This window comes from Aquarana catesbeiana, linkage group LG02 (assembly GCF_042186555.1).
Source record: "Aquarana catesbeiana isolate 2022-GZ linkage group LG02, ASM4218655v1, whole genome shotgun sequence".
Lineage (NCBI taxonomy): Eukaryota > Metazoa > Chordata > Amphibia > Anura > Ranidae > Aquarana > Aquarana catesbeiana.
This window is the reverse complement of record NC_133325.1, coordinates 359,110,420-359,136,191: the sequence shown is the minus strand read 5'-3', so window position 1 is coordinate 359,136,191 and position 25,772 is coordinate 359,110,420. Positions and strand designations below refer to the sequence as shown.

The 25,772-nt window shown below is 41.2% G+C and overlaps 1 protein-coding gene across 2 annotated transcripts in view; it reads left to right on the top strand.

The window, feature by feature from the left end:
• Positions 1 to 25,486, top strand: part of SPNS2 (SPNS lysolipid transporter 2, sphingosine-1-phosphate) — a 184,366-nt gene extending 158,880 nt beyond the window's left edge. Inside the window, exons 12-13 of one of the 2 annotated variants that reach the window (XM_073615044.1) lie at positions 634 to 706; positions 16,662 to 25,486. In XM_073615044.1, coding sequence (XP_073471145.1) covers positions 634 to 700 — 67 coding nt within the window. In that variant the 3' untranslated portion in view covers positions 701 to 706; positions 16,662 to 25,486. The remainder of the gene's footprint in view (positions 1 to 633; positions 707 to 16,661) is intronic. The other variant, XM_073615045.1, reaches the window with a different exon arrangement.
• The last annotated feature ends 286 nt before the right edge of the window (positions 25,487 to 25,772 follow it).

Here is a 25,772-nt window from a genome sequence, read left to right as displayed (position 1 = left end):
GTTGACCATTGCTCCAGTTGTTCAATGAAATACTGTATATACTGTAGCTATCCATGCCCAAATTTTTTGTATGCTGGTTAAACATGTTGCTCCAGGGATATCTTGTAATATGTAGCTTGATTTTCATATATTTCAAACCCAACTTGTATATAACCCAACATCTGTCTGTTTTCATATAACACAAGTAATATTCCTTTGCATAGACCATGTACGTAACATAAACCTCATCAATTTGTGATTCTTCTGAGGGGACAGGTTGGTAGGAGAGGTAGTGAGTGCTATTCAGCTTACTTAATTGCCATGCCATACCCCATAGCAAACAAAATGGCTTTTCCCTTTTATTAATCATAATACTGGAAGATGGTTGCTATGGATTACTGTAGTTTGTCATTGCTTTTTACGCTATGAATGAAGCCTGTATATGTAATTCATCCAGTTACAGTACACTGTGAGCATGCAGACAGCTGAATGTTTAGAACAGAACCTAGCTTCTGCTTTGATGACACTATAACAGGCAAACAAAAGCAGTGACAAAGAATTAAATGTTCCCTTGTCTTGTAATAGTTAGTCTGGTAATTCTGCTTAAAATAGTTTGTGTCCTACATTAAAAAGGGTGCATTTTCTTCCCACTAGAGAGCCTTGCTCAGATTCCTTCACTGTTGGCAGCTGTAGTGACTCAGAAGAAGCTTCCATCTTGTAGCTTTAGGTTGGTTCCATTTTGTTTTGTTTTGTTTTTTTTTTTGTTTTATTGGATCTCATGTGCAGACACATTTTAAAGAACCTCTAAATACTAAGTGCAAATTGGTTTATGCAAAAGAGTATTTATTAAGATTTACAGAACTATATACAAAATAAAGGGCCTCTGACCTGTAATCCTCCAATAAGCCCATACAAAAATGTTGCAGTCAGGTTAACATTGCAGATAACCTTAACCAGTACATATTAACTATATGTGTCATTTAATGCCATGTTACTGTCTGATGTAAAACCAAACCGAAAGCTGGCATTACACCCATAGATTTCTTTTGTTCAGCCTGCGAGCTGAACAGAAAATGACTCCTCCACCTATGCTAAACAGCACAGATGGACGAATCTCTGACTGTGTCTATTATATTCTAAATTGGGAGATTGGGGAAGTGGAGGTGCAGGGGCAGTTGCTGGTGCTGACCCACACACGTCCACGCCTAAAAAGTTTTGTTATTGACTATCTCGGTACTTGGTAATAGATAACAATTAATTGGTCATAAAATTAAAGCGGAGTTCCACACAAAAATGGAACTTCCGCTTTTCGGAACCCTCCCCCCCTCCGGTGTCACATTTGGCACCTTTCAGGGGGGAGGGGGGTGCAGATACCTGTCTAAGACAGGTATTTGCACCCACTTCCGGCATAGACTCCCATGGGAGTCTATACCTCTTCCCGTCCCGACCGCGCTGTCTGCTGGGAACACACAGCTCCCAGGAGAGAGCGGGGACCACTAGGGACGCGCAGCGCGACTCGCGCATGCGCAGTAGGGAACCGGGAAGTGAAGCCGCAACGCTTAATTTCCTGATTCCCTCACCTAGGATGGCGGCGGCAGCTGCCGAGAACCGAGCGGGTTCTCGGCGTCCCCTGCCGACATCGCTGGACCCTGGGACAGGTAAGTGGCCATGTATTAAAATTCAGCAGCTGCAGTATTTGTAGCTGCTGGCTTTTAATATTTTTTTTTTTTGGCGGTGTGGGTGAACCCCCGCTTTAAGTTTAACGCATACAAAAAAATATATATAAAGACAGTGTATTTTTATAAAAGCAAATTGTATACACCACAGTTAACAAGCTACTGACGGGTTCACCTGTAGAATTTCTGTTGAGAGGGGGTATACATAAAATCCTCAACTGGTTTCGCGGCAAGAGACCACTTCTTCAGGAGGGATGGTCTATAAGACAGATAATGCATTTACACAAGGGGGGGGAAAGGGGGGAAAAGGAAAAAGGAGAGGAGGGAGGAGGGGGGGAAGGGAAAAGGGGGGGGGAGGGGGGGAGCGAGACAGGAGGGAAAAGGGGGAGGGAAAGAGGGTGTGGAAGGGCGAGGAAAGAAAACCAGAGCTGGGGGGAAGTACAACAGAGGTAGACGGATAGCCACCCTAACCACCAACAGATATGTATGTTTGGAAGATAACTCACCAGGCTCTTAGGCTGGCCACCATAAATGCATGGGCTGAATGTACAGGACGGTGCAGGGTGGATGGTAACAGAATGGGAATAACTCCCAAAGTAAAGCAGAAGCCACTGAGTATATATGGGCACAGATAGTGACAGATCTGTGAAATCCCAAAGTGACACTTCAATCTGCAAAAGATAATGGTACCATAAAATGAAAATAGGTTAGAGGCAGGAGCGGGTGGGGGAGGAGGAGAGAAGGGTGAGGATGAGAGTGGGAGGTGTGGGACAAGGAGAGAGCCTCATCCCAGACCACTCTCCAAAGGAGGCACTAACCTGCAGATGCAGCCAGCCGCCGTGACAGCCCAGCGTGGAGAGTCAATTACTGTTCACATGGTGGTCTGGGAGAGACCACTAAATGAGCTCCCCAACCCCGCAGGTGTCAGTACACTCTGCCAAATGGCGGCGTCTGACGTCTCAGGGTCTGTTTACCTGCGCTGCGCAGGTGCACGGGTCCGTGCTACTGTGTAAGTACGCACTGACTCAGCCCACAGACCAAAGGTCCAGGCTCGCTCAGTGCAAGCAGGGATTTCTAAGGAATCCCGCCAGGGTAAACACATGTCCGCCGATGGGAGAATAGGCAAAGAGACCTGCAGAGCCTGATCAACCAATAGGGGGTGGGTAAATTCTAAATTGGGTGTTTAGAATATGGGTAGAATTGAAGTGGGATGCAGGCACTGTTCAGCGAACAGTTTTATGCCTGGCTCTTTCTATTTTTCAGTCAACAGGCTGAAATTTCATCAGTGTATAGATGGGAAGATTAACTATGCAAAATTTACCAAGCCTACACACTGTATGGGCTTTTTTACATGGGCATTGATCTCCAGCGTTTGATATGCATTTGAAACAGGTCAGCAGATTCCAACTGTCTTCATTACTATAAACGACAGTTCAGAGGTGTGTTTGACCTGTGTTGTGTTTGCTGAAATGCAGCATGTTCCGTTGTCATACACATGCCCTTACAATAGGCCTTATGGCGTGTACCTAGGGTGATATTTATAATTAATAATTAGGCATAGTCAGGGCTGGCCCAAGACATTATGCTGCCTGGGCCCAAGAATGAAATGCTGCAAACCCCCCCACACCCCCCCATCCATTATTTTATATCATGATTATTCAAACTAAAAATTTAATTTATCCTGATCCTATCCTGAAGTCAGGTTTACATGCAACAGCAACAGCACCCTTACTTCACATCAGGAGTCCCCCCTTAACATCAGGAGCTCCATACTTGGCATCAGAAGCCCCCTTTCACGTCATGAGCCCCTGATTAACTTTAAGAGTCTCCTTTTACATCAGAAGTCCCCCCATTTACATTAGGAGTCCCCCTTTGCATCAGACGTCCCCCTTTAACATCAGAGTCCTTCTTTAACATCAGAGTCCCTCTTTACATCAATAGCCCAATAGCCTCCTACTGAACATCAGGTGTCTCCCTTTTATGTCAGAATCCCTCTTTACATCAGAAGTCTCCTCCTTCACGATAGGAGTTCCCCTTCACATTAGCAGTGACCATTTAAACTAGGAACCCCCTCACATACCTATTACAGCAACTGGTCTTGTTCTCCACTAAGTTTAAGCCATGGAACCAATCAGAAGCCCTGGAACTGCAGCCAATTAGGAAAGGTCTACCACTATCACATCACGGTATCAGAATTTTCTTGATTGGGTACACATTATCACAATGACAGCCTAACATACTGAACATACTGATCAGTTATCAGGAAAAACCTTCATTATGTTGTTGTCCCCCATGACACTTGTGGTCATCCTCACCTTTCCCGGAACCCCCTCCATTGGTCCAGTTCTCCACTAGCTTGTTACACTCCTGGTCCAGAGCGGCCCCCTCTTCAGCCGATCTCACCCGCAGCTTCGGTTCTTCTACCCCCCATGCGCCTGCCCGTGTCCTCCTCCTTCATGCAAGTGCCCAGGCCCATCCTTGGCACTTTCTCGAACCATACACAGGCTGGTGATGTCAACAAGCCGCCGGCCAAGACCTTCATCACCACCAGCGGCTGCTCGACAGCCTACAAACTTTTGCACCTGAAACTATCTTTTCCATGCGGAGTGAGCTGAGGAGCCTGCTCAGCTACTCATGCCTGCCTGCCATTGGTTGAGCCATGGAGGGAATGGAGGGTGTGCACAGCCTGAGGAAAGCGGTGCGGCCTTTGTATGGGGCATCAGACCGGCCTGGGGGGAAATTGCCACCCTGTCCTCCAGTAGGGTGACCACATTTCCAAACTGCCATTCAGGGACAATTTTGCCAAGGACCAGGGGGGAATGTAGTCTCAAGGATAACGGGAAATTCAGCGGTGGGGGCGCTTTGTCGGGTGAATGGCTGGTGTTAGCACTTAAATCATCCTGATACCATTCTTAATATGGTGTCAGGATGATCAAATCACATTATTTCTATCACTACATTGTAATATATAATGAAATAGTTCAACTCACCATGATGCAGAATCAGTGGGAACCCTGAGCGTGTCACTTGCCACCAGATGCAGCATGTCACTTGCCACCATTGCCTGTCGCCAGATGCAGCGTGTCACTTGCCACTGTCGCTTCCCACCAGATGCAGTGTGTCACTTGCCACCATCGCCTGCCACCAGATACAGCGTGTCACTTGCCACCATCGCCTGCCACCGGATGCTGCGTGTCACTTGCCACCAGATGCAGTATCACTTGCCACCATCACTTGCCAAGAGAGGGGGGAGGGGGGCAGAGAGAGGGGGAACATGGAAAGAAAGAGGGGACAGGGAGGGGGGCAGAGAGAGGGGTCAGGGTCTGGTCAGTGACGGTACTCAGCTCACTCACTTGGATTGTCCACAGGGGGCTCACAGTCAGCGGCTTTAATGTGGCTGTCGGCTGCTTGTTTAATCTTCCCTCCCCCTTTTCCTCTTCACAGATGCAGCACACAGGCAGGGAGAGAGGGGCCGGGAGAAGCGGTGTGTGTCACAAGCTGGCTCAGGCAATGCTGAACAGAGCAGTGTGTGGATCCCCTCTTCTAGGACAGCTGCACTGAGTCGGCTGTCACCCATTGGCCACACACTGACACCAGGGATGATCCACAATATGGAGCGTCAGCGGCTGCCGGAGGACTTCTGTCCCCGCCCACCACCGTGACCTATCAGGCACCTATTGCAGCCAGCGGCAGAGCGAAAGGAAGTACAGTACTCCAAAACCCTGTTGGCTCTGTGCTACAGGTGGTGGGTGGGCGGGCCGGCAACGATCAGAAGCCTGCAGCTTCGGCAGCAGCAGATAAGCTGCTTTGAACACTGAAGCTCCCAGTACACTCCCACTGGCCCAGTCCACCCCTGAATTGCCGCCCCTCTCAAATTGCCGCTTGGGTCCCATGGACCCACCAGGACTCATGGTAGGGCCGGCCCTGTGCATAGTCCTTGTAGGTGGTAATGATAAAGGGATGCCTGTTTCATGTACAGGAATCAGGCACGTATTTTCCCCCATCATCAGAAATACAGTGGTCTCCCGTAAGTTTATTTTTTTATATGCAATGCATACATGGATGCAACACTAGTGATGCTTGCCAAGAAATTTACTTTAGATGTCAAAAATTGTGTACCTACAGTCTCTAGTGATACAGCTCAGTGTTGGCCACAACACAGTCCAGTCATTCTCCATTGTAGGGATTGATCTAAATGGTAGCTGTGATGTGTGTATATGTGTACAGTGATACATCATATATGTTTGCCTTTTGAAACTCTGCATTCAAGAAAATGATCATGGGCATGTTTATGCTGATGCACTAAAGCAGGGGGTCTCCAAACTGCAGCCCAAGGCTAGCCTTTATCTGGCCCATGGAGTACTATTCCTGCCAATGATATGAGGCAATATTCCTCCTACTGACACCAACAATGGGGCACTATATCTTCCACTGATACCGATGATGGGGTAATATTACTCCCACTAATACCAATGATGGGGCATTACTCCTCCCCCTACTGTCCTACTGACCACAAACCCCAAGGCCATGTTTATTCTCACTGATGTTGGGCCCGAGACATTTTCCACTGGCCACAATCCGGCCCCCGTGAAGTCTGAAGGACAGTAAACTGGCCCTTTGAGAAGTTTGGAGACCCCTGCACTAAATCATTGGCATTTACATGAGTATGGCAGCGCACAGACATTCACTTCTGTGGCCTGCTGTACCACCTGTAGCTACCCATGCACAGAAAAACACCAAGATTTTATATTTTTATAACTCATTATGTCCAGATATGCAGATTAGGAGTTCTGACCTTAGAGTAAAGTCTGAACTCCTAATCTGCATATTTGGTCCAAGTTAGGGACACAGAAAGTACTAAGGCAATTAATTCAGTATAACTATTTTCAGATAGAGATGTTGCAATGGCTGCCTCCATACTTCCTAAGTAAAGCTTTCCTTTAAGAATTGTCTTTGTTTCCTAGAATTATGTTGATTTGTGCAGCCTAGAGTCGTGACACAGTGAGGTGTCCTTACACACGGCTTAATTAGAAATCTTAGAAATCACAGTATTAGACTCTTAATATAACAATGCAGACGTGACCTACCCACACTTAAAGAGGCTTTTGATAACAGTATATCATTAAATAACCCACTCAGGTGTTTTACACTTAACATCCTGTAATTCCGAGAACTTGCTGGCAGAAATAATTACTTTATTGTAAGGGAATCCTATCTAAAAAAATAAGTCTTTCTGAGAAAGAATAGGCGGATGAGAAGTTAAAATAAACTGCTCTCACTGTCAGAAAATCTCAGAGAAGATTTGGAATTCCCAAAATAGTAAAATACTATTCCTGCACTGTACCTTTGTATTTATTTGTAATGCAAGCAATAGAAAATAGTGTCTTCCTCTGTCAGGATGAAAGGGGTAGTTTAGTGTTCCTTCCTTATCCTCATTTGTATGATTTCCAAGGACTCTAGGGAATTGCTATTGTCAAAGAGTATAGCTAAGTCTGGGTAGAATGTGAGTACAGTTATGAACACTCAGACAGCGCATCTTTACAAGATGTTAGGCTTGGAACAATTGCCGGAGAGAGTGGCTTCCTCTTCTGGTTGATAAGCTTTAAGTTACTGCCTAAATATCCAACTTACAGAAAACCTAAAAGCACAAAAGTTGCAAAGGTAATTTCTTTGAAGGCGGCCATACATGGATGAAAATCCAGCTGACTCAGTGGGGACCAGCCTAATTTCGATCCATGTGTGGGGAAGGTGGCCTGTTGGGTGTTTCCGAAATGATCAGTGCCTCCGGCTATAGCTTTCCCTGTCAGCAGAACACAATAGCGCTGTGGGAGTGATTCCCCCGTCAGCACCAACTGTGTTGATGGGGGAATCAGCACTTATTTTTTGCTCAACCTAATGGTTGACCGAAAAAAAAATTATAATGTATGGCTTTCCTGTGTAACCAAATTAAGACAATAAAACAATGATGTTACTAATTTGGCCTTAAAAAGATCTACCAAAATCAATATCCTAATGATCCTGGCTTTTCGGTTAAATAAATGTATTTATTTACTTTGAAAAAAAAAATGTTCTACTTTGCAAATATAAAAACTTCTCTGCATATGGAACACCAATATATGCTAAGGGGAATTTGCTCTTGCTGTGACCAAGCTCCTACTGCAGAAGTTTAAAATTAAAAACGGGCATTATATTACAGAATGTTAAATATGAACATGCATATCAATACTTTATATATTCATGTTTAGCCTATAGCTAAAACTATGGGCTTGTATATTAAATACATAATTTTCAATTCAGCTTCAGCAGTCAACGTTATTGAAAGTCCTTAAGTTCTGGGCTTTCCCTATCAATATCAATACTTTATATATTCATGTTTAGCCATCTGGTGGGACCCTAGGCCCAGTTTCACATGTTTTTTATGCTAGTTACTGTATTTGCTTTGCTGCACAATGCCTATTTCCACAGCTCAGTAACTCAAGCCTTGAGGGCGTAAAGAATTGAGGGCATAAAGAAAATTAGTCAAAGGAGAGAATCTTCCACTTTTCTGCTTGTTCTGTTGAGGTGGGGCCATAGGGGTTTACAGTCGGCGAGAGAAAGAGGGCCTAAAGGCAAACATCTTCTGACGTACTGTCTCCTTAGAAAACCCATATTGCTCTGTCAATCTTGTACAATGGATTGACCCCATATTTTTTTCTTTTTACTTGGTTTTGAAAGTATACACGAGAAATGGCAAACTTCAATAAATGAAAATAACAAAAGGAAGAGAGAGTAATATAATTTAATAGTCTGAAATCAATTATACACAGTATACAGAGTAAAGTAAATAGCATAGATTTCTGTTACTTTATTTGCACTGTAGCACTTCTACAGCAAACCATAAAATGGAAAAGCACTTATATTCAGCATATACGCTTGAGATTTGCATTGCCCAACGCAGTTTCCAACAGATAGACCAGGGATTTAGTTCTTTGTCCTATTGTTTCAGCTCACACTAATGTGATAAATTTTACGCAGGAAGTGTGTTGTAATGTGCTACACCACAGGGCATTGCATAGAATTAAATGAAATGTCATTTTGTGACAAATTTTTAACAAATTCTTTACATTTATGGATGTGGTACCCTGGCTAACCATTAACCCACTATCTCTTAAATTACATTTCGATAAAATGAAAGAGTAAACAGTGTGGTGTGTTGTAACAATGCATTGTACTGCCTCTACACATTGCACACCAGCAGGCACATGTTAAACAGAGCATAACGTGCCTCCGCTTATGTGAATGGGCCCCTACACTTTTCAGTGTTTTTCAAAACCTCTTTGTACCAGATTATTAATCTTTTAGGGTCCTTTCACACTGGGGCGGTTTGCAGGCGCTATTGCGCTAATAATAGCGCCTGCAAACCGACCCGAAAGTGCCGCTGCTTTAATTCCAGTGTGAAAGCCCTGAGGGCTTTTACACTGGAGCAATGTGCTGGCAGGACGGTAAAAAAAGTCCTGCCAGCAGCATCTTCGGAGCGGTGAAGGAGCGGAGTGTATACCGCTCCTGCCCATTGAAATCAATGGGACGGCGCGGCTATACTGCCGGCAAAGCACCTCTGCAGAGGCGCTTTGCTGTGGTTTTAACCCTTTCCCGGCCGCTAGCAGGGGGGTAAAACCGCCCCGCTAGTGGCCGCATACAGACGGTAAAGCGCCGCTTACAATAGCGGCGCTTTACCGCCGACAACGCCCCCGCCCCAGTGTGAAAGGACACTTAAAGTAATTGTAAAGGATTTTTTTAAACTAACAAACATGTTATACTTGCCTACTTTGTGCATTGGTTTTGCACAAAGCAGCTCCGATCCTCCTTTTCTCTGATCCCTCCTCTGGTGCTCCTGGCTTCTCCCATGCTTGCCTTGGGGGCACTCATGAGGGCTCAATCCCGACCTTGGCTCTGTGTATTCATTGACACAGCGGCTCGGCCCCGCTTTCTTCACACAGGCAATGGCTTCTGCTACTGCATCCATGTCCAGAGACTGGAGAGAGTTGCCATTCTTGGGCATAGCACTAGATTGAGATCAGGCTCAGGTAAATATTTAGGGGGACGCTGGAGGGGTAGCTGAAAGCAGAAGGTTTTTTTACCTTAATGCCTTTAGAAACACTTTAAGCAATAGTTCTACATCTATGGAAGAATCCAGCAAGCTGCAAGTGGGGTTATGACTGCATTTTTTTGTGCACAGCGTGGCACGATGTTTGTCAGATACCAAAATTGTGACATTTCACGTTGTCCACTTGCTATTCTTAAAATGGAATTTGATGTTCATCCTTTATTTAGGGTGAGTCAACTCATGATGCCACCAGCTTCTGTGAAAGTCTGATAAGGAAAAGCTATCACTGGCGTATGGGACTTTATGACACATTAACTGTCCAAAAGAAATAATTTGCCTCGTCCTATTTTTAAATTGTCCAGTCCTATCTGTAGATATACATTGAATACAGGATTTCGTCAGGATTTCTGTCTCTTGATTTACATAATCTGAATATATATATATATATATATATATATATATATATATATATATATTTTTTTTTTTTTTTTTTTTTCCCATATACAGGAAACCCTGCAATGGTTTCCAGTCAAGTTTCCTACCAATGCATGCTGTTAGCTTTTTTTTGTTTGGATTTGTATTGGTTGTTAAAAGCTCATCCTGTGGGGCTGATTCATCAAAACTATAGAGAAGAAAATGAGCACAAAATTGGAGTTGTTACCAATCAAATATTGTTTATTTTATGGTAAAATGCTAGTGTCAATCATCTTTGACTCTGCCTACACCATATTATTGCACAAAAATACAGCTCTGATGTTCAATAAAGATTTAGGGGGCTGTAAAATATTGCTGTTTGATATTTATAATCTAATTTGAAATACTCTTCTAAAACTATTTTTTTTAGTCATGTGACAGGCACAACATCAATCAGGGCTGGCCAGACACAGACTCACACTGTAGAGATCATACATTGGTAGAGTAATAGAAGCCCCTCCCAAGGATCTTTCCCTGCAGATGCCAAAGAGCAGGGAAAGATCATGCAACCTACACATTACACAGCCCCCCCCCCTGCACTGCACACAGACCCCTGCACGTTATGCAGCCCCCTTTATATTACACAGACCCCCTGCACTCCCAGGAGACAACCAGTCTCCTGGGACAGCACTGCAGGCATACTCCAAAGTTAACAAGAAATCACTGCCAGCCCCTTCTCATACACTGCTCCTCCTGTGTCACTCTCATTGTAAATTGAAGCCTCTAAATACCTCATTAGCGCCGTTCTTTCATGGACCTGGTCACGTGACCGATCTCCTCTGATGTTTCATGGACGGTCACATGACCGCTCTCCTCCTCCAATCTAAAGCTACACTCAGAGGAGGAGGGAGAGGAGCGGGGGGGGGGAGCGAGGAGGAGAGTGGAGAACGGGGCTAATGGGGTATTTAGAAGTTTCCATTTACAATGACCCAGTGACACAGGAGGAGCAGTGTATGAGAAGGGGCTGGCAAGTGATTTTTTTTCTTAACTTCAGACTATGCTGGTAGTGCTTTTCCCGGGTTAAAGGATTAAAAAAAAACAACAACAATGGCCTGATATACTGTATATGATTTATGTGAATGATATATGGCAAGTAACACTTCTCTGTTTAGCATCACTTTAAACAAAAGTTTTGCATGGTCAATAGGAGCAATTTTGCACTTGGATTCTTTTTTCAATAGAAATGCTACATTATGGACAGCCTGGATAAATAGTGTAATAGGTTATTACTGGGTGGGTGGCCTATATGGAGAATAAAAATATGCAGGGTGATGGCAAGGATACCCTTCTTTCCATTTGCTAAGCCACACAATCAACTGAATGAAAGGGAATAAAGGGAAACCATAGGGAATTTTGAGCAAGCTCATATCTTGGGTTAAAGTAAAACTTTACCAACAGTAATATTGGGAGCTTTCATTTAAAATCTTCGGAAAATAATAACTGCAAGACTGTTATTTTGATCCTCTGCCTTCAGTACTTTCTCCATCCTACAGTATGATAACAGTATATATTTCATTCTCTGTCAGATTGCTTATAGTATCTAAACCTGCTATGTTCCAAGGTGATCCCTATTAGGTTTGGTGAATATTATTTGTAATCAGCAGATAGTTGAAACAGAAAGAGAGGAACAGTTTGAATAGCCAAAACTTTTTTATTGGGGGGTAGATGAAGGAAGGGCAAAAACCCCTGCCAGGTTGTTTTTGGCTGTCTTGTGTTGCATTGGAGAGACTCCCTTCCTGAGATAAAACAAAACATTTGAGGAAATCTCCCAAAGTGGGCTGAATTCCACTCTAAAGCCAGCCATACATTAAAAACATTTACCTAGAAAATTTCAGTTTTTAGAATGTTCGTAGGAATGTAGAAATCTACTAGTATATGGCCAGCTTTAGACAGTTGTCCTAGAACTGGTGTTCCTATTGGAAGCATCCCTTACCTTTTGTTCTGGGGACAACTCTTAAAGGTTGGATTTTCCCTCATTTTCATCCTTGGTGACAGTATTCATCAGTACAAAGAGAGGGGGGGGGTCTCCCAAATGGGGACACAAACATCATAAAACTTAGATTGGCCTAATCCCTCCCAAAAATAATCCTAGAGATAAACTTCAAAGCTTTGAAGAAAAAACATAAATGTTCCATAAAGTGGCAGTTCATAGCTAACCTGCTTCAGAAGGGCTTAGAAGGACCATAGGATGGACTTTTTTGTAGTAGTGAAATTTTAGCCACACACCAACTGTTAAGATAAGGATAGCTGGTCTATTTTGTGGGCAGCGATGTACCCTGTCAGTATTAACTTTGTTGCTTACACTTAGCAGCTATTCTTGCTTTCATGCCCTAAGGAAGGAGCACATTTTTTCTCACCTGGGTGCTTTTCATAGACTATGCTCTTTAGCAGTGCCACCTACTGTGCTTGCCTCATTACGCTTCAGAAATCTCAGGGTATATAATTGTAAACTTGTGTCTGAACTAACTTTGATCAATCTATTGCATATAAATTGCACTGGTCACTTGCTGAGGTTTACAAAGGGTTGTCCTATTTGTGGACATTACACTGTGTGTCTGTGGAATAAAGAGTAGATAAAGGTTTTAGGCTTCCCATGTACATTGCACAAAGCTAATTAAGATATAAATTCCTATTTCAGATTACGTTAGTTCTTATTTCAATGAATACACATTTCTAACAATGAAATTTATTTCTGTTCTGGTAAGCATGCAATTCACGAATTCTGGAGGCAATCACTATTACAGCCCATTGTGGTGCCGAATAGAAAAATAAATATTCTGACTTCTCATTTTTGTACTGAAAAAAATAAAATGATTTTGCTTCTCCAAGCATTGATCAGTTGTCTCTTTAACCGATAAGGGCAATGGGAAACTGATAAGGCCATGTACACTTATACTTAGATGTAAAATCTTTCGATACCCAGCAAAAAAGCCATGTCCAAATCATATGGAAGATACATATATGGGATGACTGGTGGAGGTTCCAACTATTTGGCTTCCAGTGGATTACTGGAATCACTTTTTTATACATACATTTTTTAATATGGCTTAATCTCTGGCCTATAATTAGTTTATGGAAAGTCTACTCATATTCATTGCTAAAATGTATTTTTTTTAAGAAAAAGAAATCATTGGTTTTTATTTCTATTTATGCTGCTGTTATAATGATGCCAGTAAAAGGAGCAGTGTGACATTATAAGCCATGGATGTTTTGATTGGTGGATAAGAGATGTGTATAAGAACTAGGTATTATGTTGGAAAAATGGTAACCAAGCAAAAACCGCGCCCCCTTGGGTTCCCACCACTGCGCTAAATACAAAATATACCAAAAAAGCGTGTATATAAAAATTCCCAAGCTGCCACTTTAAAAAATAAATTATAAAAATATATATTAACTTGCAATACTACTAAAGAAAATCTTGAAAAACTTGAACTGTGATAAAGTGAACGTCCGTTTGCACAGACCTATAACTTGTAGTAGTATCACAAAGATCACCCTGTGCCAATAGTAAAAGTGCTAATTATGTGCATAAAGTCCATAGACTGATGAACACTATGGATGATGTGCAGGCTTCTTTAAATTATCCACCAAACCACACGTGCCAGTGATTCCTCTCCCGCCAGATTCAAAACTCACCAGACAAATATGCCTCACACTCTCGTGTTTTGGCAAATAAGCGTGATAAACCATGCAGGTAGGTTTGAACGAGTAATCCAGCATCCATCCGTGTATATACAGGTTCAATCCACATGTAAATAAAAATGCACTGATAGTGTAGTAACGTAAAAGCAAATTTAATAGCCACTGTGTACACTCCAATCATTACACTCACATAAATCTCTTTAAAACAAGCAAAATTCACAGCAACGTCACATCAAATTCTCCAGTGTGAACGCCCAACACCAATGCATTGAGGTCACAGCGGACCTGAGGAGTGCGGATGAAATCTCACCACCACTCGCTATCCTTCGCTCCTCGGGCTTGCATCCCCGCTCCCTGACTTGGCTCAGCACGTCCTACGTCACACGCTGACTCGGATGTTTGCCGTACAGCCACGCCCCAACATGTTTCCTCACATTGACTTAATCATGGGATTGGCTGTATGGCACGGCAACCCCTCCTCTTATACTCCTCACGCCAGCTACGGCCGGAGGAGACGTAACTATCACCTGCGCTCACCGGGTGTCCCCGCGACCACAATACATCTCGTAATGGGCATTTGTATACTGTGTGATCAGCCCATTACGAGATTTATTGTGGTCGCGAGGACACCCGGTGAGTGCAGGTGATAGTTACGTCTCCTCCGGCCGTAGCTGGCGTGAGGAGTATAAGAGGAGGAGTTGCCGTGTCATACAGCCAATCCCATGATTAAGTCAATGTGACGAAACATTTTGGGGCGTGGCTATACGGCAACCATCTGAGTCAGCCTGTGATGTAGGACGTGCTGAGCCGAGTCAGGGAGCGGGGATGCAAGCCCGAGGAGCGAAGGATAGCAAGTGGTGGTGAGATTTCATCCGCACTCCTCAGGTCTGCTGTGACCTCAATGCATTGGTGTTGGGCGTTCACACTGGAGAATTTAATGTGACATTGCTGTGAATTTTGCTCGTTTTAAAGAGATTTATGTGAGTGTAATGATTGGAGTGTACACAGTGGCTATTAAATTTGGTTTTTACTAGGGTTGTCCCGATACCGATACTAGTATCGGTATCGGCACCGATACCGAGCATTTGCCCAAGTACTTGTACTCGGGCAAATGCTCCCGATGCTTCCCCCGATACCTAGAGGACAGCTGTGATCGGCGCGTGGGGGAGTTACAAGATTCTCCCCCAGCGGCTTTCACCAGCTTTAGTGACATACAGCGGTGATCGCTTACAGCTGACTGTCACTGCATCCTCCTCCGTGCCCCCTCCGTTCCTCTGTGCCTCTCCGCTGTCCCCTGCATTCCTCTCTCCTTATCTGTCCCCCTCTGTACTCCCCCTTCGTTCCTCTCTCCTTATCTGTCCCCCTCCGTTCTCCCCCTCCGTTCCTCTCTCCTTATCTGTCCCCCTCCATACTCCCCCTTCGTTCCTCTCTCCTTATCTGTCCCCCTCCGTTCTCCCCCTCCGTTCCTCTCTCCTTATCTGTCCCCCTCCATTCTCCCCCTTAGTTCCTCCGTCCTCCCCCTCCTTCCTTTGTGTATGGATAGAGTCAGCTGACTCTGTCCATTCACATAACTGAAACATTGTAATCTCCTGTGATTACAATGTGTCAGTTTATGAATGGAGAGAAGCCGCTGTCTTCTCTCCATTCATTCTCAGTGCAGCTGAGGCTGCAGAGAAAGGGACTGGGGAATCTCTATCCCCTGTCTCTTTCTCTGTCTCAAGGGGGAGATATCAGAGGTCTGTTAAGACCCCTGATATCTCACCAAAGCCCCCCAAAAGGGCTGATTAAAAAAAAAAAAAAAAACAATAAAGAATAAAAAAATATTATTGTAAAAAATAAAAATTGTAAAAAAAAACACACACACATACAACGTTCACCCCCCCAAAAAAATAGCAAAAAAAACTGTCACGTGACATTAAAAAAAAAGTATCGGTAATCGGTATCGGCGAGTACTTGAAAAAAAGTATCGGTACTTGTACTCGGTCCTAAAAAAGTGGTATCGGGACAACCCTAGTTTTTACGTTACTACACTGTCAGTGCATTTTTATTTACATGTGGATTTAACCTGTATTTACACGGATGATTGCTGGATTACTCGTTTAAACCTACCTGCATGGTTTATCACGCTTATTTGCCAAAACACGAGAGTGTGAGGCATATTTGTCTGGTGAGTTTTGAATCTGACGGGAGAGGAATCACTGGCACGTGTGGTTTGGTGGATAATTTAAAGAAGCCTGCACATCATCCATAGTGTTCATCAGTCTATGGACTTTATGCACATATTTAGCACTTTCACTATTGGCACAGGGTGATTTTGTGATACTACTACAAGTACTTATGTTATAGGTCTGTGCAAACGGACGTTCACTTTATCACAGTTCAAGTGTCACTTTAGCGACGCTTATATTGATTTTCTTTAGTAGTATTGCAAGTTAATATATATTTTTATAGGTATCATGTTGCCACTAGACCCATGCCTCTTTAAGTAGGATTTTAATTATCCAAGATTAGGAAAAAAAAAGTAGTGACCCTGCTGGTATTTTGCATATACAGCAACTGCAACATGACTTGCTCCAAAAGGTATAGAACATTTTGCTCCTTATCATCTTTCTGCCTTTTTTTAATTTCAATCACCTGAGATGAATCAATTAATTCTCATGAGGGGTCTTTTTAAATGACAGATGAGTGTAGTCAGGCAGAGGGTGATCATTTCTTTCTACCTTGATCATTTTTAAGTGACTGCCTCTATTTTGCTTCATGTTCTGTATATAAGACCTGTGATCTAATAAGCCTTTTCTTGTTCATAGGTCATTACCAAGAGTAGAAGACAATGGCTCCTGGACATAGCTATTGACAACTCAAAAAAATACCAAAGGATTTTCAGTATGAACAAGAGGGATTGTAACTGCAAGCTGTTTTGAAAGAAATTCTTCACCAAGACGAAGCTACAGGGGATAGCTTACAGCAAAGATAATGGATATATTTCCATTTATGAAGGCTATGCAAGTGGATTTATGCCTCCAATGGCTATAAATATGATGGCAACCTGTTAGCTGCAATGGATATACCCAACTACATTAATGGAAGGTGTCACTGCAATACAGTACAATACACTGTGATCAATGGGCAAGAAGAACCAACAAACAGTCCCAGTGCATAACCCCTACCTTGCCACAAAATTAATGAGACAAATGCAAGGTTAAAAGTGTAATTAACATTATTTTTTTCCCACATGAAGAGATAATTATTATATGGTATGTAAAATAGTGTATATACTTTTTTGTAACTGTATATATGGAGATATGTGTATATATAATGTATATATTTTACAAACTCCTATTCTTTATTTAAACTTTGGACAACGTATCGGCTTGTTTCTACAGATATTGCATATTTATTATGTGACAGTTACACATCCAAAGCTTTAATGTCATGTAGAGATAACTGCTGAGAAGTTGTCCCTGTACTCATGCAGATCATTGGTAAAAAAAATTAGCAGTGACATTTCCTGCTATAGTGATAGAGGAAATTGAGTATAATTGTGAAATCTTTGGTTTGCACTAAAATTTACGTTAGTTTATTATTTGGTATTAAAACTATGAAGGATCACCAGTATTTGAATATATGTTTTAAAACACTTACTAAATAATATGGCAGTCATATGTTACTCTACTTTTGTCCCTGTTTTCACATTAGGGATCACTTAAAAAATCTGGTGAAAAAGGGCAACAGTCGTGATTCCCAGCAATCATATATTAGTGTGACTGTCTTACAGGAGCTCAAAAGAGGAAGAGATGAAATCTGCATAGGCAACACTTAAACTTATTTTTATTTGCACTAAGTGAAGTAGATCTATGTTGCAAGGAGAGCATCCTTTTGTCTGCTCCACATTGTAGAGTCATTTTTGGTTGCTGTTCTAATACATGCAGATTTCTGACATTACAGTATAGCAACACTTTTTGCTTATAATTTGCTATTAGAACTTCAGCTTTATAGTCTACCAATAAGATGGCCAAATTATCATGATGGCAAAATTATTCCCCCCTTTTGAATAATAATGGCACACAAAAAACAAGTACATTACAAAAAAAAAATCTCCACTATTTTCCTGTTTAAACAAACATTTGTTTGATGACAAAGCTCCCATTAAGACTTACATGCATTAGAAGGCACAAGTTAGTGTAAGGAACGAAGGTTCTGATGCTCTGACTGGTGCTCATGTCTTTTGTTAATTACCTTCTTGTGGTAGAGACTTTAATTTCCAACATCAAGTTGGTATTTTTAAAATTCTTTCATTGGGTCAGTGATTGATACCCATTTAAATTAGTCATTAATAGTCACCTTGCTTGGAGTAATATAAGACTAATGTTAGGAAAGGCTTTGTACAAGATATTGGTGCTATTTGAAATGTGTCCAGTAACTCTGTACTGTTTAATGTAATGTTCTGTATGTATGTCACCAGTGCTGCATGTCAAGCATTTCTAGCTGATTTTTGTTTATCCTGTAATAATGGATACATTAATTAAAAAAAAAAAAAAACATTGCACCTAAGGTCAGGTGCACTGCTCCTATAGGCATCCAGTCATGTGACATGGCACTTACTGCTTGCCATATTTAATAACAATTTCTTAATTCCTAAGGCTAATTAATAAGTTCAGAACCAATTAGAGTTCACATTGCGGAAATCAGGCCAGTATAAGATTAATTCTGGTTGCTATGGCTTGCTGCACTTATGAATTAGGTTTCTACGAAGTTAGTTTGCATATGAAATTGTATCTCTATCACTTGTGGTCTCACCTGTGTGCATACATTAAAGCGGGGTTCCACTCAAATTTTTAACTTAATCTTACCCCCTTCAGTTAATTGCATAGATGTTCAAATGCTGCACGAAATTTTTTTTATCGCTGTAATTAACTTTATATTGTACTTTATTGTGGCACTTCCTGTCTCTCCTCCCATGGGAGTAGGCGTGTTTATTGCCTTTCCCCGGCGCCGCACTGTCTCCTGGGAGCTTAGTGTCAGGCTTCCCAAGATTCAGTGCGGAAACAATGATCATGCGTGTGAACAAGCTGTGAATGAACAGCATTCATCTCATCCAGGAAATCAATGCTTGTGGGCTTCACATGCCCACAAGCAAGATGGAAACAGCCAGCATTACATTTTTTAAAGTTATTATTCAGTATGAAAACAGACAGAGGCGGAAATATTACACCCAAACTGTGAGTATTATTTTGGAATTAGCAAAGTGTCTCAATGACCTAAAAAAAAAAAAAAAAAAGATTGGTCGCCGGAATCCCACTTTAACATGTTTAATACATTTAGTATGTATTTTCATACACAATTTTGCATATTACTACACATTATGAATTTTCATTGATATGTGCTTTCTTCTAATATCTAATGCAAAGCAGGGAAGACTTTTTCGGCCCATTTACAGCTGTCAATTGCACTGTATCCCAATATTACATTAATGCAAAGTCCAGAAACATCATATTCACATTAGCATATTGAGTTGCCATTCATTTCCAATGGCATGCCAAAGCAATGCACCTACAACACACACATGTTGCAGCCCACCACAAGGCACAGTAATGTACTACTGTGCGCTGCGAAGCACTGCTTTGACAAGATTTGGATAGGTAGAGAAAAAAAAATCTATGTCACAGTTTTAGAAAAGAAATCTCAAAATGAATGAATTGCACAAAGAATGAAACGTTGTTATGTGCCTGTTAAAGAGACTTGCCCTCACTTCCTGTCACTGATGGCAACAGTGTGATTACAACAAGAAGTGAAATTTCTCCAACAGGGGCAGAGACAGCAATACTAACTTGGCAGAGGATCTGTCCCTTTTCCACCCAATCTGACTGTACATTCCTTGTACAATCAACTTTAGATTTACCAAAACTGTGTAATATGAGGACCTACCTAATATATTCAATCATATTGTATCCAATCAGCAAGCTATTGCACTAGATCAGGGGTTTCCAAAATATGGCCCTCCAGCTGTTCAGGAACTACAATTCCCATCATGCCTAGTCATGTCTGTGAATTTCAGAGTTTTACAATGCCTCATGGGACATGTAGTTCCGCAACAGCTGGAGGGCCATAGCTTGTAGATCCCTGCACTAGATGGTTGTTGGTAGATCTAAAGGAGATTGTACAATGCGTGTTGGGCTTTAAACAAATAAAAAATGATTTGGGTGTGGTTTGTAATTCCATGTCCAAATAAATCAGTTAAAAAAAAGTCTGTTATGGTGCATACAATTAAGGCAGTGATTTGAACATTGGCACCCAAGATGTTTTGAAATTCAATTTCCCATGATGCTCATGCAATCTGCAGTGTAGTTGAGCATAATGGAAAATGTAAAAAAAAAAAAAAAAAAAAAAAAAAAAAAAAGAGAGAGAGAGTTGCCCTGGGACTTTAAATGAGGTGGCCACAGTTAGCCACTGAGTAACAAGAGTAATAGCAGTATAAATGTTTATTAAAATTAATGTACATACATGGATAATATAGCATATTAGCTCAGCCAATGGATTTGCACATAATGAAGAGAATAAATAAAGTTGATACAAATGTTATACACGTTATATAGATGTGACACATCTTTTTGTCTATTTAGATACATCTCATCCGCATCCACTCCTGATGAGCGAGCAATGATCTTGCGAAACACGCGTCGGGTTTTCTGATGCGTGCATTTGTGTATACTGCATTGTATAACGTTTGTATCAACTTTATTTATTCTCTTTATTATGTGCAAATCCATTGACTGAGCTAATGTGCTATATTATCCATGTATGTACATTAATTTTAATAAACATTTATACTGCTATTACTCTTGTTACTCAGTGGCTAACTGTGACCATCTCATTTAAAGTCCCAGGGCGACTCTCTCTTTTTTTGTATATGTATATAGGGATGGAGGTGTATCACTGGTGACTGCAGACCTTTTATTTTATTTTGCTTATAATGGGAAATGTAGTTCCAAAACATCTGGGGTGCCAAGGTTCGCCATCACTGACTTAAGCCCTGTACACACAGGCTGAATGTCAGGAGATATCGGTTGCTTCAATAAAAATCGATGCCAAGGGCCAATGGGTGAGAATGCTGACCGGAGTGTTCTGGTGGGGGGCCGTCCCCCTGTCAGAACACAACAGCTCAGCAGAGAAGATTGCTTTACTAACGTCAGATCGTTAGTACAGCGACTCCAACCAGGTTTAATGCCAAAAAAAACTATTAGTGTGTACTAGACTTAAGTATGTGCCCTGTCCACGTGGATGTTTTGAAAAATTAGCACTCCTACTTGTGTAGCCTAAGGCTTTAGGGTTTATTTACTAAAGGCAAATAGACTGCACTTTGCAAGTGCAATTGCTCCAGGACTTAGAAAAGAATACCCAATCACATGCAAGGAAAAGAAAAAAAACGGCATTTTTGTTTGCACAAGATTTGACGATGGAGGTGAGCAGAGCATCCTCTCATTTATTAAGCTCTGGCGCAACTGCACTTGCAAAGTGCACAGTCTACTAGTCTTTAGTAAATCAACTCCTTTGTGTTTGGCTTGTCTCTCCACCTGATCAATTTAGCCAAGAATGATAGGAGCAATGGAGCAGAGTTAGATTTGCATACAGATTATTTTTGTTTCATCATCATCTGTTAGGAAAAAAAGATATAGGATGGGGTAAAGTAGGAAATTCACATTTCCACTTAGCTGCCTACTAGCCAATGGAACAGTCCTTTTTTCTTGTAATAGAAAAGATAGGTGGCAAATATGCACATGTGCATCCCTAAGATGTGGGGTTGTTTTTTTTAATACATTTGATTGTCTCATAGTGAGACTTAATTTAGAGCAGTTGTCAAATAACAGGTGTACTTTGAACAAAACTAATGCTAAGCCATACTTCCTAGCCTTTCGGAACTAATCTTTTCTAAATCCTCCTACTTTAGCTGCCTACCAACCTCAGTAGCAGAGAACCACTTGCTCTAATGTTTACAGTCTCCCTGCCTGAAATCTGCTTAAGCCCTGGTTCGCACCAGTGCGACTTGACAGTTCAAAGTCGCATGACAAGTTGCACCCCATTTGCGCCAATGGAACCGTTAAAACAGGTGCGACTAATGTTGCAGCAACTTTGAAAAAGGTTCCTGCACTATTTCTGTGCTACTTCATTGTGACCTGCATTCACATCTGTTAAATGAAGTCGCTCTGAGTGTCAGCAAGACCCAATGAAATTGCACTGAATAGTTGGCTTTGTAGTCGTGCTGAACTAGCACAACTTCAAAGCCACACTGGTGTGAACCAAGGCTTAGTGTGGTTGTACCTGGGCAGTTGGCACTCATAGCCTTAAACAGGGCTGTACTTTGAGACTGCTCTGGGTATGGCTCTATGCAAGTCTTCAGGGGCTCACTGTGCAGATGCTACTACTGTTAAAAAGGATTTCTCCCTGACAGGCTGTAAACTTCAGGGCAGTCCATGACTGTACTATGGAGGCTACGGATGGAGTGGGTGAGATAGAATGTTGATTAGCTTGGGAAGGCTAAGAAAAGTGGATTGGTGTTCTGTATGGGTACAGCTGTACCTTAAGCTTTTCTTTAGAAATACTAAACTGTTACAAGACCTGTTGATATAGGATTGATGTATGTAAGGAAACCTGCACTGTTCCATGTACCTGTACACAGGTCTGGCGGAATCAGTGCTTCAGGAATTGTTCCTTTTGGATGAAAGTTAATGTAGGAATTTCCTTGTGTAGCTGTGGTTTGCATTTGCTATACAAAGGAGTTGAGTTACCAAAACTGGAGGATGCAAAATGTGGTGCAGCTCTGTTTCCAGGTTTTATTGTCAAAGCTTAACTGAACAAGCTGAAGTTAGAAGATGATTGTCTATGATGCAGAGCTGCACCAGATTTTGCACTCTACAGTTTTAATAAATCAACCCCAAAGTGTTAATGATGCAATCTGTCTGGCAGTCAGCACCTATAATAGGAATACCTTAGTCCAGTGATGGTGAACCTTGGCACCCCAGATGTTTTGGAACTACAGTTCCCATGATGCCCAACTATACTCCAGAGTGTATGAGCATCATGGGAAATGTAGTTCCAAAACATCTGGGGTGCCAAGGTACGCCATCACTGCCTTAGTCTTTTGACCTACATATACGAGGTGTCTTCAAAAGGTTTCCACACTTTTTTATCTTTAATAGATAATAAACAGATCAGTTTGCATGTTTTGTTTGTCTAAAAAGGTTAACTAGTATCTCCCAAAGCATGTAAATCTCAAAGCATGTTATATACATTCCTTTGGCAATTGGAGCTGTTGCTCTTAATCGCTTCAGACGCTAGCACTGTCATCCTTATCCTGGCTTTAATGTGTAGAGAATAAGTGTGCACAAAAGTGTTTTCAGGCTTTATTGGCTGCACATGTGTTCCAAGTACATGATTCCCTAGGTAGTGAAATGAGGATGAGGAAGACAGCCCTGGGGCTTGCACCTTAACAAAAAATAGTTTCCCCTATTCCTATCTAACAAGTTTACTTTTTCATTATTTTAAAAATAAGTGCAATCTCACAAGAAAAATTACAGTGTCATGCCATTGACCTTCCAGCTAGGTTGGTAGCAATTCACAAGATGCATAGGGCCAACACAGTGTTAATACTCACTAATGCCTTCTGTCTAGTAACAAGGGGCATACATGGAGATTGGGAAGGGAGGTACAGTAAGTGCTGGGGTTTCTCGCAAAAGGACAAGCTTGGCACAGACACCGTCTTCTTCTTTATATATGCACTCGATTTTGTGATTGTAAAAAAAAAGCATTAGGTAATATTGACACTGTTCTAGCCCTGTACAGTCCACACCATGCTATCAGAAGAAAACAGCATTATATGTAGCAGCAATCATGAAGAACTAGATTCATCCTATAATGATGACCAATATATGAGATCACTTGAAGCTGTACTTATATGAACTGCAGTTTTGCTGGAAGTGCCTTTTGGAGGTATTCATCTTACAGGCTGCAAAAATATAGTTAAATGATATGGATTCGGGATAATTCTCAGCTTGAAGTGATTGTAGCTGTATTAGTGACAGAAATAAATAAGTACTGTCCGTGATATTTTTTTATTTGCACTAACATACAATTTTATAGGATAAGCTTCCGGGTATTTCCCCTTCTTCAAGGGCTAAGTAGTACTAATACAACTGTATTAGTATCAGTACTAATACTGTATTAGTACTGCTTGGACTTTGAAGAAGAGGAAATAGCCTGAAAGTTTGTCCTGAAAAATTGTTTGTTAGCGCAAATAAAAAAAGTATTAGTACTGCTTAGACCTTGAAGAAGGGGGAAGTACCCCAAAGCTTGTCCTGAAAAATGTATGTTCGTGCAAATAAAAAAAAGTATCACAGACAGTACTCAATTGTATAATTCTCAGAACGTATTAAAATTAGTTTTTTGGTTCCACAAGATGTAGAGGAATTGTATAGGCGGTTCATTGTTAAAATCCATAAAATGTTATCTTTGGTGTACTTGAGGGTAGGACAACCTGCATGTGGGAAACTGCCTTCAAGCTATCAATGGTCAGATAAGCACATGGTTCATAGACGTTCCTAATGGAACTCTGGTGAGGCAGCACATAGGCTAAAATTGCTGACCTCTTCTGAAAGTTTTAGTTTCCTGGATGTCTTGCTAATCTAGTGTCTTCAATACTTTCAAAAGTCACTGGCTCTTAACAAGAGTGTGGATTAGGAGTTTTGACTCCTAATCTGGAGCTTTTTTCAGATTGTTGTCACCATGTATTGAAGGCAGAGACAGCCATGCATTTAGCATCTTCAGAAGGAAATCAGCAATGGCGGACTCTGTATTTCTCTTAGTATAGGTTTCCTTTTCCAATGTGGCTATTGTAAAATGCACATAAAACCCAGTTTCCCCAAGATTTGGTGACATAACACTTTTGTTCACATAATATAGTTGACACAAAGGAAAAACAAGTTGACCAATTTATTAGTTGAACAAATTGGTTCACATTTTTTTGAATGGATTGTTTCTATGCTACAGTTGTAGCCTAAAAAAATTCAAAAATTCATGCTAACCACTATTATATACATTCCGATCTTTATACTAGTAATGGCTAATTGTTATTTTCCTTATACTCCGCAATTTGTTAAATGATGTTATATCAGTGTTCAGCATACTGGATTGTATTCATTTGTATACACCCCATTCTGCTAAATTGCTGCTTACACTCAAACTTTGTCTCTGGAGAAATATTAATTGGTTTACATGTGATGAAGGCTTTGTCTGATACAGTATACAATATTTATTGATGGTTTTGTATATTTTGAAAAAAAAAAGTGTTTTATGTCCGTATTTTGCTACTAACCCTTTTGCTACTGTAAGGAAATGCTGGTCCTGTATGTAGCGAGAGATAAATCAGCACTTATGATAACCACTTTACTATGTAATATACAGAGTGGTGCTTTCTTGTCATACAAGAACTGAAGTAAAATAGTTTTCTGATTTATTTCAGGGGAAAAAGGACTATTTTATTTTTTAGAAATTGTAAACCTCAGAGTATATGAGAAAGCCAAATATATATAAATATATATACATTTATGTAAATGACATACAAAATAAACTATTTAAAGCAGTGTTTTGTATGATGTTCATTCTTATTACTACATAGAGATTAAAATCTTGTGGATGTACATTGAGTCACTGCTCCTGTGGGTTCCTGCCATTGAAACATTGTAAATATATCTTGTGGAAAACCATATTGAAAGAACTTTTAATTCTACTCTTTCTATACTTGTCCTGTGGGTTTTGCCTGGCAAGTCTGAGTGTTCATGTGTGGCATCTACAGAAAGAAAATGTCCACGTTTCAATAGATTCCTTTGTTTTTCCTGTTTTTTTTGAACGGGTCAACATACACATTT